General features: G+C 36.3%; 2 protein-coding genes across 2 annotated transcripts; both read right to left on the reverse strand.

Moving 5' to 3' along the window:
• Nucleotides 1-1,946: 1,946 nt before the first annotated feature.
• Nucleotides 1,947-2,615, reverse strand: LOC114361485 (uncharacterized). The gene has a single exon (XM_028316532.1). The coding sequence runs from the start codon at nucleotides 2,613-2,615 to the stop codon at nucleotides 1,947-1,949; it is 669 nt and encodes a 222-aa protein (XP_028172333.1).
• A 13,740-nt stretch (nucleotides 2,616-16,355) lies between these two features.
• On the reverse strand, nucleotides 16,356-20,258 carry LOC114361467 (cyclin G-like). Its single transcript, XM_028316508.1, has 2 exons — nucleotides 20,131-20,258; nucleotides 16,356-19,789 (listed from the first exon to the last, which is right to left on the reverse strand). Exons 1-2 carry the CDS (start codon nucleotides 20,241-20,243, stop codon nucleotides 19,711-19,713), a joined length of 192 nt encoding a protein of 63 aa, XP_028172309.1. The 5' UTR covers nucleotides 20,244-20,258; the 3' UTR covers nucleotides 16,356-19,710.
• Between the last annotated feature and the right edge of the window lie 1,090 nt (nucleotides 20,259-21,348).

Consider the following 21,348-nt stretch of genomic DNA (forward strand, 5'->3'; position numbering starts at 1 on the left):
CGACCACGAGCCGGAAGACGTAATATTTATTCTAAAATTGAGGGCATCTGTACTGAAAGTGTTGGTACTAGTAGGTTAAAGGCACAAGTTTGTAGCTGACTCCACACAGCAGCAGCGACTGTGTCACACTATGCCTCACTATGAAATAGCATTTCATAGAAATACATAGAAAGCAGTGTGTTGCGACGACGCATAAAAACATTAATTATTTATAGGATATCTTTATCCAGCGCGGCAGCCCTGGCCCGGGCGCTCGCATCGTCACCGATTGATTAATCGTGCTCGCCAAGATCGACAGTGAACTTAATTGAAAAGTCAACATCCCATCGGTTATTACGATATGTCCGGTTAATTCGTTATTTGTGGACCAATTGCTCGAACAGTTCGTTTAAATTAGGGCTTTCTTTTACGATGGATGGGAACGCTGTGTTCTGGATATATCCTGTTTATTTAAAACTAGTGGCCGCCCGCGACTTCGTACGCGTAGATCCCGTTTTACCCCCTTAGAGGTGGAGTTTCGTAAAATCCTTTCTTAGCGGATGTCTAAATCATAACATCTACCTGCATGCCAAATTTTAGCCCGATTCGTCCATTGGTTTGGGCTGTGTTGATATATTACTATGTCAGTCAGCCAGTCAGTCAGTCACCTTTGAGTTTTATATAGATAGTGGGAAATTTCTTTGGCATGGATTTTGAAGAAGACATTTCAATTAATATTATGCTGGGTGCAGGCTGCTACCAACCGGGTAATATGGAAATTATTGTGGGAGGTCTATGTTCAGCAGTGGACGTCCTGTGGCTGAAATGGTAATGATGATGATTTCAATTAATGAATGAGACTAAGGGACAGTAGGTACCTACATTAAGTATTTAACTACTATGTAATTAAATTATCAAGACGTCGAATTTCGGACGACATTTCTTAGTTTTTGGTATCTCTTAGAACTTTTAAGTAGGACACTGGCTCTATGTAATATAACGACTTCGAGGACATTTTTACGTCTGAAATAGATTACATTTTTGTCCAAAGATACACTGAAATTAGAAGAAATTGTCGCGGATATAAATATAACGGAACGTCAGATGTTTTTTTGCTGTAGTTTGTTAGTAATCTTATCTAAATATTACTGAATAGTTTCTGGTTAACACATTAAGGGTGGGTTGCACCATCCTACTTTAACTTTGACAAACGTCAAACTCCATACAAAAAGCATCGGTTATCGTCTTAGTTACCGTTAAAGTTAGGTGGTGCAACTCAGCCTAAAATTCGTACCATCGTTGTACGATCTGTTAAGAATTGAACCACTCATTATGTCTGTAGGCGATGTAGGTCGATGGGTGAACGAAAGATGATGAAAAGATGAAATGAAAGTCCAGTTTGTAAGTAAAAAACCGAAAGGCGCGTCCGGGGGTGCGTACGTGCGTTCGCGGAAGTTGTTGGATCACGACTGGCGCGGCTCTCGGCCGCGTGTGCGGCGCGGTGGGCCGCGAGTGGCTTCTGGCCATAAAAGGACAGAGGCCTCCGGCCAATCAGCGGGCCGCATCGCTAACGGCTAGCTCTAGCATGTTCTAGGCGCGACAATATTATTACCTACGCGCACCCGGAGTTGCGTATTATTTATTGATCCCAAAATCAAACAAACATTGTAGGTAAACAACCGTATTAAACATTTGGATATAGTATAGGTAACATTTTAGTTTTGTAAGAATAGATAATTGCACATAGGTACATATAGCATTCTAAGGACATATTTCAGTTACTCAAAGAGGCAAATCTAGTAACAGATAAGTTTCATAAACAAAACACAAAGATAATTAATAATTATTTTAGTTACATATTTCTCAAGGTACATAAATACGTAGATCTAGCTACCTAGTATCTACTCTTGATGGCCATCGTCAACANTATTTTATTATAGACTAAAAAAAATGTTTCACTATTGTAACTAGGCATCTACATATATGTTCTCAGTGTAGGTGTATTTACATACCGCAGTGGACTCGTAATAAGCGTTGCGGAACTGTAGCCAGTCGAGGGGGTCACCGTAGTAGATGGGTAGGTCTTTAGAGGTGGCCAATCTTGACAACAGTTGGTCATTACGGCTCGTTACAGCAGCGTTGGAGATTGCACCTGTGAGTGCCGCCGCCAGCTCTTGGATATCAGTACGCTGCTGGGGCGCGGTGCAGGTGGCATTCTCCTCCCGACGTGTCGCTTCAACGTGTGATGTGTCAAGCCAGGCCTCAACTTTCTCAGACGATGATATCACAGATCTCTCCGAGCCGAGCTCGGCAAGGTCGGCGTTCAGCTCCATATCAATGAGCGACTTACGAATTGCCGCTCTTTTAGAGGCGGCTTCCGCGGCGGCTTTCGCGGCGGCTTCCGCGGCGGCTTCTGCGGCTTCAATGGCTTCCAATTCGACTTCAGCCCTCTTTCGTGCAGCTTCAATTGTGAGCCGTCGTGCTGCAGAGGATGTGCGCGTGGACCGGCTACCCTCACTTTTCAGCCTTTCACTCCCCACTTTCACTTCAGTGCCAACCTTCAGTGCCTCGTCTTCGTCCTTCAACTGTCGGCGTGTTTTGACTCCGGCGCCGCGGGGGGTGCGAAGCAGAGACATATTGTTGACGTATCACTGAGTTCACATATCGATGATTCGGCTCGTAGGACCACTTTGTAGGCGATGTAGGTCGATGGGTGAACGATGATATGAATAAATGAAATGAAAGTCCAGTTTGTAAGTGAAAATAACCGAAAGGCGCGTCCGGGGGTGCGTACGTGCGTTCGCGGAAGTTGTTGGATCACGATTGGCGGCTCTCGGCCGCGTGTGCGCGCGGTGGGCCGCGAGTGGCTTCTGACCATAAAAGGACAGAGGCCTCCGGCCAATCAGCGGGCCGCATCGCTAACGGCTAGCTCTAGCATGTTCTAGGCGCGACAATATTATTACCTACGCGTACCCGGAGTTGCGTATTATTTATTGATACCAAAATCAAACATAAACATTGTAGGTAAAAAAACCTACACTAAAAAGTAGAAAAATAATTACTAATTACCTACTTATTTATAAGGACGAATTAATATTTATGTAGGTATACCATGATTGATACTTCTGGAGTCGGTGCCAAGATTATGAAACATGTAAGGTTTGCCTGCACCGACTCCAAAGGTATCAATCATGGTATACCTACATAAATATTAATTCGTCCTTATAAATAAGTAGGTAATTAGTAATTATTTTTCTACTTTGTAGTGTAGGTTTTTTNTTTATTGATCCCAAAATCAAACATAAACATGTAGGTAAACAACCGTATTAAACATTTGGATATAGGTAATATTTTAGTTTTGTAAGAATAGATAATTGCACATACATATAGCATTCTAAGGACATATTTCAGTTACTCAAAGAGGCAAATCTAGTAACAGATAAGTTTCATAAACAAAAACACAAGGTCAATTAATAATTATTTTAGTTACATTACGTATAAATATATCTCAAAGAACATAAATACGTAGGTCTAGCTACCTAGCATCTACTCTTGGTGGCCATCGTCAACANATAATTATTTTAGTTACATTACGTATAATATCTCAAAGCACATAAATACGTAGATCTAGCTACCTAGCATCTACTCTTGGTGGCCATCGTCAACAACCAGGCTTGACTGATATCAGTTAAAACTTTTTTTAAGTACAGTAATCCATATCAAGTTCCAGCACTGGCCCATTTATTGTCCCGAAGCAGTTGTAGGGTTAATATTGGGACGTGTAAAAGTGCTTTTTAAAAGCCCATTTGCAAAAATAAATGAGTTGTATGAGTTTTTTTATAAGTCAACCGCACCACAGCAAAACATCATAAGTTCGGAAGCAAGCGTTGTTATCTCAGTATATCTCGCACCTCAGGGCTCCAACAAAGGGCGCAATAGCCGTCCGCGTGAGATACGCGCGCGTAAACATTCGCACCGAAATTAAAATCCGCTTGCCCTAATATGTGAAAGTCTTTTACGTTATAACGTTATGTCGACGACACGTTATTTTGTCCTAAATTATACGTCTATTTACTCTGTAGCTGTTTTAGAAATTATTTTGTGTGTGTATTTTCTTTAATAAACGTTCAGTTATGAGAATGGCATTTATTTCTAGGCGATACCAATAAACTGCCGTCCTCAATATGAGCTTACGAGACTTAATTCTAGTTAGGTATTCTCGGCAAAGGAAACTACAAAAACTTGCAATAACAGCGACAAACAGCGACACAGCAACATTATTGGGAGGAACATCTGTCGCTGCGAGATGAAATTTTAGACGTCACTAGTACGACTTATTGTCGTAATGGAACACTGTTGTCCCTTTAGGGCGAGTTTACAAGGCTGGACGTGTCCTGCATGGTTAAATTTACAAATATGAGCATGAAAAGAGAGGAGCTGTTTAGTAACTTAGAAGTAAGTCACAAACTTGTTGCTTATGCTAGGGCACGCTTAAGGGTAACAGAGAGAACTCTAGGTTGCTCATACAATATTAATTAACATTATATCATGGCAAGCAATTAAAAATAATAATAACGCTGCTAATCAAACGTCACTCAGTAAATTTGTAAAAAATATTATCTGTTTCCGGCCTTCTTTCAACAGTTAAAACATACCCTATGGATTAGGTGAGATTTTGACACTATCAGATGGGGTGAAAATTGACACGGCCCATTTTAGTGGTGTCTGAGCCTTCGCGATCCTTTTGAATAACGAACAATATGAGAGGCGGGGGGTCAGTTTACCTACTAATGTACTGTCAGCGACAAAATAACAAAACCCTATCTAATAAGCTGCTAGTTTAGTTATTACATTTGTAAAAAATAAAACTCGTTAAGCTTCAGTAATTCGTATACGTATGCATTCCCGCCCCACTTAACGACCCTAGGGGAAAGTTAAATATTTTTGAATCACAGTTAATGACAATACCATAGCTTTAAAAAAATTAAGTGTAAATTAAAAAGACATCTGTCGCAATTAATCGTCCCACCATCTGGTACACAAAAGTAATGTTTCTACTGTATTAAGCGCGTGGCCTCACTTCCAGCGTTAATAACGTTGACAAGGTTTTAGTTTACACAACGTTATTCCTATTAAGAAGGTAAGAAACCCATCTAATTTACGGATTCGCTACTTCAAAAGACAAATACAAATAGATATCATTAGCAAGTGGTGGCCCATTGACTGAACCTCTGTGTGACACTGTTTAGTTTTTATTGTGAAAAATGCTTGTAAACCATGAAGTATATTCATAAAGATAAACAAATGAGCTTTATTAGTGTAACTGCACTATTAAATATTATCCGCTGCGCTTAAGGACACACCCTAAACTCGATACAGCAGACAATGCTCTGGACAAAAGTGAAAGGACGGTTCTTGAGCGAAATACCAAGTAAGTAATAAGAGACGCAAGGAAATCCGCCGTTGATCCCGCTCGCCGCAAAAAGCTGCGGTATTGTGCACCAACAATACAATCCCACAATTCCGGCTATATACGAAGACGGGGTTTGAAACGATATTTTATCTGAGTATTCTGAAAAGTCTATTCAATCAAAATCCGACTTTTATTTGATACATTTTTAGAAAAATAATAAACATCAAATAAAGTTAGTTTAAAAATAATATGAACTGAAACCTTTTTCGAGGAAAGGAACATAAGCCTTTGCATATTAATATTTTTTGTTCAATAAACTAGGTATAGAATTTAAAATTAGATTACATTTTATAACTAAGTTAACAATAATCACATCAATATTGTTTTAGCCTAAATTGTTCGCATGAAATTGAATTAGAATTTAATTTCATTGTATAATCTAATCCTATGCGATCTTCAGATCGTCACCTTTACAAACTAAAGTGTTCTAAAGTGTGACTGTCTCTTGAAAGCTAATTTAATGCATTTTCAGCGCCGAGTTTTGTTCTCAAACACTCGTAAATTAGGTTTTGAGCCGTAAAATTAAGTGCGTTGAATAAACAGCTCTGATTGTTCGTTACTGGAATTAATTACCATTGTTTGACGACCAACTTTGGGTTTTAGGCACAACTAAGACACGCATAGTGGGTTCTTTAACTTCAAGAGATAGCCACGTTCTTGAAATCAGTCAATCATTCAGTACGATGTAAGTAAATCCATTATTTGTTGTACCGCATTATGATTAAGTCTAGCAAGAATTCCTATGGAAATCCTTGGGGGGAGGCCTTTGTCCAGTAGTGGACGTTCTTTTGTGATGTTACATATCAATTTTGCCATTGCACCTCCAAATACTATCAAATAGAAAAAAGTGCCAAACCACAGAAAAATGTGAATTGTAAATATTTAACCAAAATATTAGTTATATTATGATTTAAATCTAGTTCGTCGTCGTTTCAGCCAAATGACGTCCACTGCTGGAAAAAGGCCTCCCCCAAGCTCTAAAGTTAAATCTAGTTACGAATAGGTTTATGGACTCAATTAATTGTAAGCTTACGGAACATCATTTATTTGGATGGTAGGTTTAATCAAAACCGCAAATCTAGATAAAGTTATTTCAGATAGCTGTTATGAAAATGGATGATGTTTAATGTGAGTCTATTACTATCTCAATTAGAACTAATGCTTTTAACAATGAAATCAAGTCACTCATCCCATGACGGTTTCGAATTTATTTGTTATACTGATGGATAATATAATAATATTTAAATTACTTGTGAAATTGTGGGCAATAATTTTGAAGATAAAGTTATAATATTAGTAATTTAAGTAACCAGTGGGCTGGTTTTGTAGGTGGATAACTGTTTCGTAAGTCTACCTGTTAAGGTAATTATGATCATAAATTTAAACCTACGATATAATTATCACCGAATACAAATCCTTAATAGGGGGTCTAGAGATATCAAGTTACTTTCACGTGTAAGAAAATATAAAATTTTGTAAGCATAGCGTGTCTACGGTTCATCGTCATCGAGAACTAGAGTTAAGTTGAAGTAAAAACAAACAGATTCGTCACGAAGGCGGCCGCGCGGAGTGAACGAAGTAAATTTGATGAAACGCAAACAATTAGCGCCGGTGTCGTGCTGCGGCTTAATACACAATGTACACTCGGATAAATATATCTGAGTTTTTTGATTGCCCAATAATGTACTTCCTCAGTACCATTTTACCGATTACTACAAAAATAGTTCGCAGCAACCTACCTACTTACTTCAATTTTTAATGCTCTGAAAGAATCTTTACGCAGGACTATGAAAATCATAATGCAACAAAAAATCATAATACACATTTTGCAAACTGGCCTCGGTGAAAATCTTTTCATCTGAATAAAAAGTTTGATTACCTTATAATACTAAACTACTGTAAAAACATTGTAGCCTGACTGTACCAAAAATTAAAACTCATAGCGTTTGGTTCGGCGCGTTAGAAGAACGAACCATGGAGCTGTGCGTAATGTAGGGTTACCGTGTACAATCGGAATTATGTTAAAGCCATGTTTACGTAAGCTGACATTCTTGGCATATTTGTAGCATAAGGTTTTTGAGCAATGTTTGTATAAAAATTACAGCGTTTTTTCTAATGAGAGGTTTTATTATTCCTTGTTGGTGAAAGTCAAGCTGTTCACAACATTTTATTGGCATTTTATTGTTATAAAGCTATTGAATGTCAGATTAATTCAATATGGTATGACATGGTGGTTAATAATTATATTAATAATTCAGGCCTTTGAGCATCATCCGAATGACTGAACAACAGACTTTCTCATGAAAATTGGTGCGTTTTCAGGTGTCATTATTTAATCTTACGCAGATGAGGTTTGTCATTCCATTTCTTTTGCTACGCTTGACTGCGCGTGTAGACGCTAATTAAGCACACTGAATTTCAGCACTTCTTCACTTCAAAGCGCTCGATTCAAACACATAATTCGAGTTCATTTGTCAACTCCTTTGCTTAATTTACAAACCTATCAACGAACTTTGCGAGCAGGTGTCGTTGCCAAGAATGCGGTCGTTTTCGCATCATCAGGCCAACAATCACAATGGAAAATAACAACAAAGTAAAACTGACCGAAGTGTTTTTATTAAAAAGTGTACAAACAAATCCCTAATGTTTTAGTTGTGTATTATCAACCCTGTTTTGATATTAGTCGGGCCATTAGCCACAGTTGTGAAACGAATCCGTTTTAGTCACACACTCTAACTGCCAGTTAGGGCTTGTTACAGTATAAAAAGAACGATCAAACCTTTCCAAACAAACCCGCAAAATGTTCACAAAATATCAGTCGTATAGGTATAGGTAACAACAAATTTACATTTAATCGCACCAATTATTATAATAATAAAATTAAATTTATACATATAGCGAAGCCAATTAAAATTGACATAAATGGTAGAGCCATTAAAAAGTTTACAAAATGAATGTTTGATAAATTCTTAAAATGTAAAACTTTGTAAAATATTTCTAGCCATATGCCTACTTGTGAGTTTTTGCAAAAGTTCATAATTTTGTTGAATTCACTAGCAAGTTGTCTGGCTGTAGTCGTTCGACTACGAGTCGTTGGCACCCACAACGAACTATGTAATGAAGACATGCCATTACCGTTATTAAACTATAAAACTCGAGTTAGTGAAGAGGCGCCAAATTTAATAACACGATGATTTGTCTTGATTAGTCGAAACTTGTAATGTGTGTATTTACAAGAGACGAAAAGAGATCAATCATTTGTAACTGTGCATTTAGCTGATAACGCTATATACGGTGTTGATGTAGCTAATGCATATGTTTTTTGTAGATATAAAATATCTTAAATCTACGAAAGAAGTCCAATTCTATTATTATTTTGACTTATTTGCATAAGTTTAATTAAACAGCTCTAAAGGAAGCATCGCCAAATTAACCAATATATTTTCTCTTTTTAATACAAACTAAAACCAACATACGATGCGCAAAGAAAACTAATCCGCATTGCAAACAGACTACAATAAAGTCAACACCCCAGCTCAAAGTATTTCAGGAGTAACAAAAAACGGAGCAGAAGCTGCGCAAACAAGGCTGTGCTGCGCTCGTTCGGACTGGAAGTATTTATGCTCGAGTATTTTCAGAATTTCAAAGTATTTTCAACCATTACAAAAATGTAGGTTTGGACTGTGCTTTTTTTTCGGGTACGCGAGCAAACTAGAGATGTGAAACAATGCGAAAATTAAAGCTGACATTGTCTCCTGAAAGTCGAATATCATAAAATTAGTACTATACCTACTCGTAATAGGTACCTACTTGAACTCATTTTGGAAAATGGTAAATGATGAACCATTTTGCTAATTAATGCATTTACCTCCTTTCAAATATGTTATATTCAAAAATATTCTGGTCGAAACATCCATTGATCGAACTCAGTGGCATGCATAAGGATAAGCCTATCTAGTAAAGTAAATGATAGTGAGTTGATGCTGATTGAAAAGAGGCAATAAATTGCCACACAAACTGATGTCCATTTCCGATTTCATTGAATCCATCAATTGGTTTGCATTTTAAATCCTGCCCAGCTACATTCATACTCTGCGTTTCAAATTAGCGTCGGTGCAGGCACATCACTACGTCAAGTGGCGAGCACGAATTCAAATAGGGTTTGAAAGAGAGCTGGCTGTTTTGTGTACAAATATTGGACTTTTTGTTATGCAAATTGAAAAGATGCACTAATGCAGCTGCGCGTTGGGCAATGAGCCGCAAAGCGGACAAACACAACGGTTTACAAAACAGCTATTTTAATACTTCAAAGGGAAATAAAGTTTAGCATATAAATAACACAATATCACTTTTTGATATGTATTTAAACGGGTTTATTCTGAATTAAATTCACCTTCAAAGTAATAACAAAATAAAATACGACTAGAATAAAAGTCGAATTCTTTGTGAAACTCGGTCACAAGATTTATGGTTGCAATCGTCTCTCTCATACTCATATACTTTCTGTAGTACAAAGTAGAGATGCATCAGAAGAAAACACTCGAGTCTGGAAGTAAGGAACTAATCTAAATATATAAAAGGAGAAACTGACTGACTGACTGACAGATCAACGCACAGCCTAAACGGCTAAACGTAGGCACTTGAAATTTGGAAGGGACGTAGCTTAGGTACCGTAGAGGTGCACTAAGAAAGGAATTTCCGAAATTCCCACGGGAACGGGAATTAGCGGGAAAAACGGGATTCACGCGTACGAAGTCGCGGGCGGCCGCTAGTATGCTATAAGAGAAACAATAATAATAATAATCTTTATAAATAGCAGTATCGCAAACAAGTTTGCAAACCGATTTAAAATATTATTGCTGTTGCTCTATCCACAATAAGTGATAAAGCTTTTAGGCCTCTCTATCTACACTGGCGCACGCCGCACCTCTCTCACAAAAGCAATAATGCAACAACTATTTTATAATCGAGTTGGAAAGCAAAGGGTTGCCCGAATCTGTGCCGATGACGATTTTATAATCGAATGCGAAGGGCTATCCGCGCCCCTGCGGGGTCATCGTCCCCGCACAATGCCGCGTGTGCTGACCAAACACACACTCGCGGATCAACCGACCCCATCCGATGCGATGCGATTTTGTTTTCCCATGGAAACTGACGTAAGTATCAATAATTTTGGTAGAGTCAGTTAATGAGGCAACTTATTAGATAGAACAGGACTTTAAGTTCACTACCCACAATATTGTCGAGTGAAACGATGACATGTTGCTCAAAGTGGACATATTGAGTCATACAAACAATGCTCTCTCATTTTTAAACGTATCTATAATTGTTGTAATTTTTGGAAACCCACCTATCACTTTTGATGCTTAAAACGTTGCCAGAAAGAAATAGGGATTTTATCAGGAGTTAACGATAAAATAGCTTGCTAATGTATTTTAATGACATGAGTTTCGCGAAGATGTGCTAGCAAACATCAAAAAGCCTTACTAAGCATTCACTGATACTGACGTATTTCCAATAAACTAGACGTTAATTTATAAAACTCTGTAAGATCAATCAAGCTTAAAACGATACCGAAATTCATTGAACAGGATTTTTCAAAGCTTCTTATTTAGCTCAGTAAACCGGACCTTTTGAGGCAGAATTGGGAGTTACCCCAAATATTAGTAGCCATCCAATCTTTTGTGCTCAATGATTCAATTAGTGCGTTTACTTAGGAGCAAATCCCTTCGCTATGAAGCGGCAATAAAAATGAAAGCTAGCGCCATTGGAAGGGTCCGTGCAGGCGTGGGCCCTCATCCAGCGACAACAGAAAAGCCAGGCAAACACTTGGTGTGTTGGGATTGTAACATTTCATTCTATAAAAATGCTAATAAATGTTAACTTTTGTGAAAAAACAAAGCTTTCGGTTTTTAGGTGAAGTACCTACACTTCTGGCGCAGGCCGCAGCTTTTAATTTTCGCTCCAATTTGGTGGTCTTTTTGGGCTATATCGTTAACAACCGTCAGCTTTGTTTTGTTTTTGGACAGTGATTGGCAACATTTGTCGGTGCGTCGCGTCGATTTTATAGGTGTCACTCAGTGTATGCAAATGGACGACACAAACTGTTACGGTTATGTCGCGGAATAACGAAGCCAGAAATAAAATTGTAGCTCAATTGCTTCGATGAAATTTAGCGATATTGCTTCATATAGGTATCTTTCATGCAGTTATTGTTATTGCACAGATATGTGTTTGATTTCATGCGTATTGAGGATTTTTTTAGCCCCCGATGGAAAAACGACGGGGTGTTAATAATAGTTTTATAGAAGAACAACGAAAATTGAGCTGGATTACTTGAATCTATTTAATGAGCATGTCCAATTTTCCCAAAGCATGACTTTTATCCAATGCTAATCAAAGAGAAAACTTAAGTCTATTGACTGACCCTTTTAGAAACGTTCATCCAATAATGAGCATTATCAACAACTTTCAAGTTAAGGCTACCGTAAGCAACGCGGCCGAAGTGTTAATGTCAATAAGTAGCCGGTAACGACATCATCGCGTTTCACACTTATTGAAGCTTTAGGTAATTAACATATAATTTGATGGTAATGTACGACCCGCCAGCAGGTCAACCCAAAATAATTTCCCCAATGGATTTTGAACTTTTATGTTTTAGTTTGTGATGATAACAACAATTTATGTTTATGTCCTTCTGGTAGGGAGATATTATACAAATCACACTCTATATTAAAAAATAAAATTGAATTCATTAGAAAGCGAATAATATTCTATTAGATGACACGATTAGTGATCGGAATCGGAACGACACATCCTAAACACGATCTTTAAAGTTGTCTTAATTAAGGCAATAGTCCCAAGTATGCGATGTTAACAGCCTCATAACACGATAAATAAACATGTTCGTTAATACATTACGACCACAACATCCGAAGAAGCTGGTAATTAACACATTCCGCTGGATATTCGGGATAAGCAACCAATTAGAGGAACCCACGTGTCTCGCAATCCAAGTGATCTAACCAACCACCTCTCGAATTGATTGGGTCAATATTATTGCTCCTGATGCTCATACTAAATGCTAGATAGCTGACCAGTTCGTGAACTTATACGAGAAAGCCCTCCCATCGAGATGACTAAGTTGAAAAATCTTCTTGTTTAGTGAGATTGTTTGGCGTTACGTTAATTAATTAAGGATAGAAAGAATTAATTGGCGCAAAGCTCGGCAAACAAAATAAAACAAGTGAATTCTTAAAACTGGAGATCATGTGACACGTGCCAAGATCACTCAATCGGTCGGTATTTCACGACAGTGTTCTAAGATAACACTTACACTTAATGAATACCTTGAAAACCTCTTTACATTTGAACGTTGGCTGAAAATGAATTAGATTTTGATGATTACAATAAAAATGTATCATGTAGTAAAAACAAGATAGAACGGTACTCTATGACATAAGTCACGATCACAACGAGTACTAGGAAACTAAATTAAAGTTGCTACTTATAGTAAGCATTTTTCGTCTGCCCTTGTTAATTGATTCCTTTCGGGTGACCGCGGTATCGAGCCTTGGTCGTATACATTCCCGGAGCATCCGACTGTCAGCGTGGGCCAAGTGTTTGTTTTAAAAACACCTCACTTGAGTGCCCGTTGACATCTTTATTAGTCAAGAGTATGACTTGCGTCTTTATTTAGACGGTGATTCACTTTAGTTATATTGGTCTTTAGAAAGTTTGGTTTGCCAGGTGGTATTGGGTTGGTAATTTGAAAAATTTCTGTGATTATGTATAAAGTAAGGTAAGGTGTGTTACCTTAATAGGAATAACTAGCGAATGTAAATGACAAATGACACTGGTGAGTTGAGTCTTTAAAAAGGCAGTTCATAAGTGTGGTAAGCAAAAAAAAATCCTTAAATTGTTTGGGTTAAAATAGCCTAGTAATAAACTAAATATCCCTAACTCTTAAATCGAACCCCCTTTTTGTTAAAACACGTGTCACCGAAGCGTAACCTGAGCTAGCGAGGACTCCTCGGGGAACCACTTCGATCCCGCCCGCTGATTGATGTTCTTCATTTGTTGTGTCAACGTGTGCGTCTCTGGCGCGAATACTCAAAGTAGGGCTGACACGCATCCGGATCCAAACGAAAATAGGTTTTTAAACGGTTTTCGGTCAAATTAACTGAGAGAACGATTTGACTGATGCCAAATCGGTCGATTTAAGTTTGTTTATAACATTTTTATACTACGTTTATGACATTGAAATTCTTTATTCTTAGAGCCCCCATAAATGTCTCAAATCTATGGCAATTATTCTATTTTTCGAATAGTATCATTGTAAAGTAATGTAATCCTCCCGTGTGGTAGCCCTGTCACCGCCTGATATGCTCTTAACGTTCCCTGGTAATTTACGCAACGCGGCTGTCATCAGAGAGAGATTAACTTATTACTGTTACCGAGAGAGCAAGTGTCATTACCGATAATATGTTTACATTAATAAACTAGGTAAACTGTACTTTGAAGAGATGATGATAGTGATTTTCCCATAAAGATGATCGATTAATCTCATTTATAATATCGATTAATGATCGATCTTGTCGTCCAAACAGACCTTTCTAGAAAAGTATAATTTAGGGAAGGTGGTGATTTTACAAGGAAAGGCATTTCAGATTACACAAATTACACATTTTAGGGGCAAAATAGCGCAAAGAGATTTGAATGAATGCCAGATGAATAAACTGATCATCTCATTATCATTCTTATTTTAAATTAAAGAACTACTCAGATGTTTAGTGGTACTAGTGGACGTAGTGGTAACCCTTGTCGGTAGAATGAGATCAATACACTAGGTATGTCAGGAAACGTTAATACCTGAATTGATTAGTTCAACAAATAAGATGGTCGATCATCGTCTCCAGAAAAAGTCAATTGATTCCGTAACTGATCGCCTCGGCAAACGTTTGTGTAACGTAGGCGGCTGCGGGCAAACACTCAATTAGCCTCGAGCTTAAAAAGCTCGCGGGAAGACAAACACCACTAATAAGCCCTCTGATGAACATGGCTGGAGATTGGGAAATTGGAAAACAAACTGAAGTCGAGAGGTATAGACAGGTTATTTGCTTTACATTTCATCTGGACTTTTCCTTGAAGAATGAAAATAGTATTTCCCAGTATTTGATGACAATGCTGGTCATTAAATGAACTCAAATGTTTTACTTTCCATATGTAACATAAACTGTAGGTGTCCTAAACCGGCCGTTAAAGTTTTCTCCTTTTACTATAAAAGCTTAAAGATATTATTTGCTTTTTGTCCCTGCCAGAATATTCCTTAAGCGCACCAGTTTTCAAACAGAAAATGAGTTTTAAACTCGTACCTACATGTTCAAAGTGGAACATTCCATAACAGTTTGTACGTACGCTCCAACGTTTCTAGTTTTGAGTAACAATTTTCAGTATGTAAGGCTAACCAGCGCCCGAACTTTAAGTTTTAGTTAGTTAAAGGTCGGACGAAATTACGGCGCTTGGATCGATATTTCTTTTGATCGCGCTGTATACTTTAGTTTATATTTATCAAGCAATAAACAATCAGACATAATTTATTTTATCAGATAGTGCTCATGTTAAGACTATTAACAATAACCAATTCCAATGAAATTACGAGTACGTGCTCTCTGAAGCATATCACAATATTTTCTCCAGCCGGACCGTTAGATCATAAACTGGGCATTTAAGCACATTCTATCTAAAAGCCTGTGCATTATTTTTCTATGCCTATAGGCTTAGAGTAATAGGTACATACTAGGGTGGTCCTTATTCCTACGAAAAAAAAATTTTTTCTTATATTTTGCGGGGCACCACGTAATTTGAATATATACCATATGAAAGTCTTTCATTATTTTTTTTTTAATTTTTAAAAGACATTTAGGGGTCGCTACCAAGGTTTGAATTTTANAACAAATATTTTAGGTATAGATTCAACATAAAGATATAGAAGAAAATGTCTGGAGGACCACAATTGACGTCGAGCTTAAAATGGCTTCCAGCACAGATGCGGCGTAGTGACGTATTAGTTTTTAAATTAGTTGACCACGACGTATTAGTTGGCGGAGCAGTGACGTCATTAGTTTATAAAATATAAGTACAGGTTGGATGAGGACAACTGCTACTAATTAAAATCTCATGGTCTTTGTAATGTTGTTACCGAATAACTAGAATTAAGTCCAAAAATCGGATTAAGGTCATTTTGTTTGATTGAGTCCTGAAAGCATAAACTGCTACGTAGTTTTAACCGAACGTTAGAAGAATAAATTGCCAAAGATAATGATTGTCTCATTTTAGGAAAGCATAAAGTTTCTATGAAACTGCACAAGTTTTAGCGAGAAATATGGAATTCCAAAGTGAGGTCTTATAAAAGCTGTGATATGAAAGAATTTTGCTGTAGAAGTCGACTGAACTTACTCACAATGTGGTTTTAAACTTTGTAACAAATTCACGCATATAAATGTTTTCATATTTTGGGTAACATTTCAGATTTCTGAGAAATCTTTAGAAGCTTTACCGTTCTCAATTTTATTCCTGAAGCTTTTTTAAAGGATGATGGGCACAAATGTATGGAAAGTGGTACCCGCTCCAATAGCCATAACCAATATATATTTTAAAAGGTCTTTAGATGTAGGAAAATGTCTGCTATGGGGCCAGTTCNTCTATCTTTAAAACTTTACTGTTTTTTTACTGAAGTAGTTTTTACGACCTCTCGTGACCTCCTATAGATGCTTGAGACACACAGATTGAAAAACACTGATCTAACAGATATTAGTAGGTACTGCTAAATTATTTTTGAAGCCTAATAGACATTTGGTCTGTAGGGGCTGTATTGCATAAGGTGTTAAGAAAAACACAAAAATAAGAGTCCCAACTTTTATTCTCATCAATTCGAGATTTCAGATTAACTCGTACACCACAGCAAGCTATCGTACAATACACATAGCGTCAACAAATTGACACAAACACACATTTCATACATGTTCGTACACAACCGGTCGATTGACCCAATATGGGTCGATTAAGTAGTTACAATTAAGTTTTGACCATTTTAACAAATAAGTAGATTTAAAATTAAGAATAAGAATTGGCCAAGAATGTAAAAGAATATTGAACTTGGCATGACTTTTTAAGCCTTTTAGGTTGATTTTAAAATTTGAAATTTCATTCAAATATTTATTTACATTTTGACCATTTCTAAACGAATGCTTATTATAAACAGATGGTGTCAAGCACAGACAAAATTTTAGGACCTCGAAAAACCAACTTTCGTACGAATGAAATTCACACGCGATTTGATTGAACTCGAAATCTTCAAAATCATGCCTTATGCCTGTTACAAATAAGATACATTCTTACGTTTGTGCCAATCTGTAGACGTGCACACACACATTACCGATACAAATAGTTTTATAGAACGCTAAATGCAGGAAAAGTTGACAATTTGCAAAAACATCATCAAAAACGATTTTTTATCATTAAATTGTGCTTTTAAAGTTTGATTCAAGACTTGCACTATTTGATAGGCCTCAAGTTTGGGTATTAATAATTGTTTTTAAAACTTTACAATTAAAAATGTAGGACTAGTTCAACATTTAATTATACTAAAGGCTCAACAACTAAACACGACTGTATATTTTTCAGTGGCTAATTGATAAAAATCAACGTTAAATTCGTTGGTTCACAAAATATTGAACGTTTACTCGACTGCAGAAAGAATGCTAATGTTTTAAACTGAGGCCACAAACTGTCAACTTACTGAATACAATTCGAAGAATGATAAATCCCTAGTGATTTTATTAAACTTTTAAACGTATCTCCCAACTGACGTTTTATAAAATATCTGATGACATTCGCGTACGAATTGGAACAGATATTTTTAATTGAAAAAATCAAAATACTTTTGCAAGAATTTTGATAACAAAAACGAATACATTTTTTGTGAAACTGAAAAAATAAAATATCTGCTCCAATTTGTACGTATTTTTTTTTCTTAGATTTTCACATACAAAATCACTTACAAAATATTCATGATGGAAAATGGGATTTTGATGATAATTATGTATCACAGAGATTGCTGATTTTCTATTTTAACACACATTCCCTTAGAAAAAACCATTCACTTACACTTCCTTCGTTATTTTACGCTTATTGAGAAATACAAAAAAGCAAAAAGGAAAGTAAAATAAAATGAAATACATGAAAATGCAAATAAAACAAAAACAAACACACATACACTTCTTATTTGCGTAAGAAAAAATATTATTTCAAACATTGAAAAATATTTTTTTGGGTTTTTTTTTCTAGTTATGAAGTTTTACGCGACCTATGAAAAATATTACCTGAGATCATTTTTTTCGGCTTTTTTTAATTGATTTGTAATTTTTTTTGTCATTTCTTTGATTAATCTAGATATAATAAGTATCAAATATTAGAATTATTATAACTACAAAATAATAAAGAAATGAAATTATTAATAATGCCAACATACTTTTTTTTACTAAAAAAATGTGAAAGGATAAAAATGAAAATTTTGGAAACTCAATAGGAGTTAGTCAAATTAAAGGTGAAAATATATTAATTGTTTTTTTTTTTATTATTATAATACTAAAATTATTGATACAATGTACTTTATAAAAAAAAAACTTCGGTGGACTTGACTTTTTCTTTCCGCCACAGATTTGCAACTGTTTTTTAAAGAGTTGCAACTCTGTGGTGGTAAAATACAACTTGCAAATTCTTATAGAAGAGGAAGGAGACTTACAAACTAAACAATATGGAATATTATTTTAATTTTTTTTTTACTTTTTTCTCATCACAGGACGAACTAAATTCTAACAAGACGACGAATGCTCTCGAACGATTTCAAAAATCAAAAAACAAGCTTAAAAATTACAAATTATAGACGAAACTTAATCATTTTAAATAAAGCTTTACCAGTGTGCGACAACAAACGTCGTCTCGTTGGGAGAATCGCACTCGACTAATCGCATCGTGTCGCAAGTCGCAAATTAGTGGCGTTAACTGATTTTTATATCATTTTTTGAACCAAAAAACGATATAGAGTACTTCTTACGATGCGATGAGTTTAGTACCGATTTGTTGTATTCAGAATTTAAGAAGACGAAAAAAGATGTCACCTAGAGCATTTAACATATATTTTCGTCATAATTTAAAATACGTAGATAATAAAAGGCGTATATTCTGAATACAACACTAACAAACATACAAAAGAATTTTATACGCTGTACAAAAATAAATTCCGTTATTTTATTAATATTTTCGCTACATTTTGTACAGCGTATCCAAATTCCCGATAATACTCAAAAAAGAACAATTTTTATTTTTTTTTTTGTTGAACAAAAATTTTGAAAAAATTGCACCGATCAATTTTGTATTTTTTTTTCACTTTTAAAATGTAGTAAAATTACCTAATTAATATTTTAAATATAAATTAAAAATGCCCGCCGGTTCTAAGCACTTGAAGTTATCAAATTTAACAAAAACGTTTCATGAAAGAGTATGTTTCAATATTTATTATTTGAAAAATATTTTATTTAAATGCCTGAATTAATATAAAAAATGTCAATTTAAAAATATAAAATATAATAATATATTTAGCTATTAAATCTACCATGATATGTCAAAGTGGCATAATTATACGAACTCTCACATAAAACGTTTTCGTATAAAAATTGAAAGTTTGATCACGGAGTTTTGACTCGCTCAAAAGTGGGATCATACATTGACACACCATAGACTATTTAAACAATTTCCATAGACATTTAAAGATAGAGAAAGTTGAATTTAAAAGGCCATAGAGAAACCCTAGTTTTTTACTACTTTTTATGATAAGATGACAAGATCACAAGTGACCACCATCAATCCCTAATTTTTAAGTGATCCCTATGAAAACAAAATTCCTGTTATACCATAGGGGTCACTTAGAAATTAGGGATTGATGGTGAAAACGGACATGAGTTTCTTGCGCTGCTTCTACTCAGCACTGGCTGGATGTTGTTAAAAATGCATTTTATTTTGTGATTTTTCCAAAATCATTTGCGCAAACATCATACTTAACTTATCAAATAACATTCTATTCAAATTGTTTAAATCAAAACCATTTCACACATATTTACATCTGAGTCGGAGTATGGCGGCGCAAACACTCGTGACACGTGGCGTGGCGTGACGTGACGTGGCGTGGCGTGGCGTGGCTAGTCGCAGTAGACGGGTAGGACGGGGCTCCGAGGCCAGTCGGACATGTCTTCACTTTCGCTGCTCTCACTGCCAGTTCTGTTGAGAAATAATGTAGAATTAGCATAATTTCTTTTAACTTTAAGATGGGTTCAGCAACCCACAACGATAGGACAACTCCTAAAAAAATATTATGATAAAATATGGTACTTTTTGTAGGGCCTATAAAAGGCCTTTGTAAGCCTGTAAAAAAGAAACTGTAAGCTCGCGAGTTTCTTCGTCACTTAGTTTCTTTTTTGTAAACCTTAGCGCTGGTAAAAATGACGCTAAGACGTACCTTAAAAGTTGCGCTTGAAAATGTATACGCTTCGAGGAATACCTCATTTATACATTCTAATATACAGCCAAAATCTTGTATACAGTATAGATGGTATACACACCTGTTTCGCGTGGGCGTGGCGTCGACAGCGTAGTGTTGTTCCTCGATGGTGGGCAGAAGCGACGTCAGCCGGTCTGTTGGTCGCAGCACCTGCAAGCAAATACATTTAAACATTTGTTAACTCAATGGATAACCTCATTATAGTTCTAAAATGTTGTTTCAGTTAATGGTTACCATGCTGCAAGTGCAGGTTAATACTGAAGTTTACTATTTCTACTCATTTCATGATTATTTATCGTCCGCTTTGCACTGGAGGGAAATCGAACCTTAACTTCGAACTCCTATGTTCTTCTGATTAATTTCATTGCGGGTCCAATGACAGTTTAACTTTCCCCCGGGACAAACTTGACCTTCACTGGTTGCGTCATGTTTTATTGGCGGTCAAGCTGTAGATCCTGGCTACACAGGAGTCGCAGCGGTGGGAACGAGAGGTGGGAATAGTCCCGTAAACAAATATGTCTATACAAGTGCTGTGTGGTTCTAGCAAAGTAAAATAGAATCAGGCCACTCTTCCCGTGCCAGCCCGTCTGGCCAGCGTGGGGAGTGTAGGACAAATCCTCCATTTGCTTCTGGTGAATTAGAGAGTCGAGCTCCTGTAGTGGAGACTAAATGACCTGACGACACAGATGCGCGTAATTTGGTAATTCTAAGGGATGAATCTAAGTTTCATTCAAAAATACAATGATTCACGGAATTTTTATATACATATGTTACGGTTAATGTGATAAATTGAAAATTATTAATAATAACCGGTTATTATGAATAATTACCGACAGTCGCGGTAAAAGTGATAAATTAATCACATTTAACAGTGATTATTTCATAATTCAACCTTAGTACTAACAAATTTCATAAAAGAGACAACATCTTGTGTACGTGCTCGTGTACAGCCAAACTTTTGAACGTTTTGATATCATATATTAATATAATTTGGCATAATGAGTTTGGAATGTTTCTTGCATAATATTACTTTTCCATGATGCCTATAACATAATGTTTTGATTTAAAGTGAAAAATAGGTTAAGGTNTGTCCTTTGATATCCCATAGTAAATAGTACTTTACCTCGATGCGCGACACTTATGGCTAAAAAGCCTGTGTTTTATGTCAACAATTAGCGGTTTACGCCACCATAACCCCCACCCGTCGGGCGACACAAGTGACCGACGCCATTTTGCAGAATAATTTAACAAGATCCGGCGAATGGCCGACACTTCCGGC

The sequence above is a fragment of the Ostrinia furnacalis genome, unplaced genomic scaffold, assembly GCF_004193835.3.
Source record: "Ostrinia furnacalis isolate ACB-3 unplaced genomic scaffold, ASM419383v2 OfSCF5758, whole genome shotgun sequence".
Classification (NCBI taxonomy): Eukaryota; Metazoa; Arthropoda; class Insecta; order Lepidoptera; family Crambidae; genus Ostrinia; species Ostrinia furnacalis.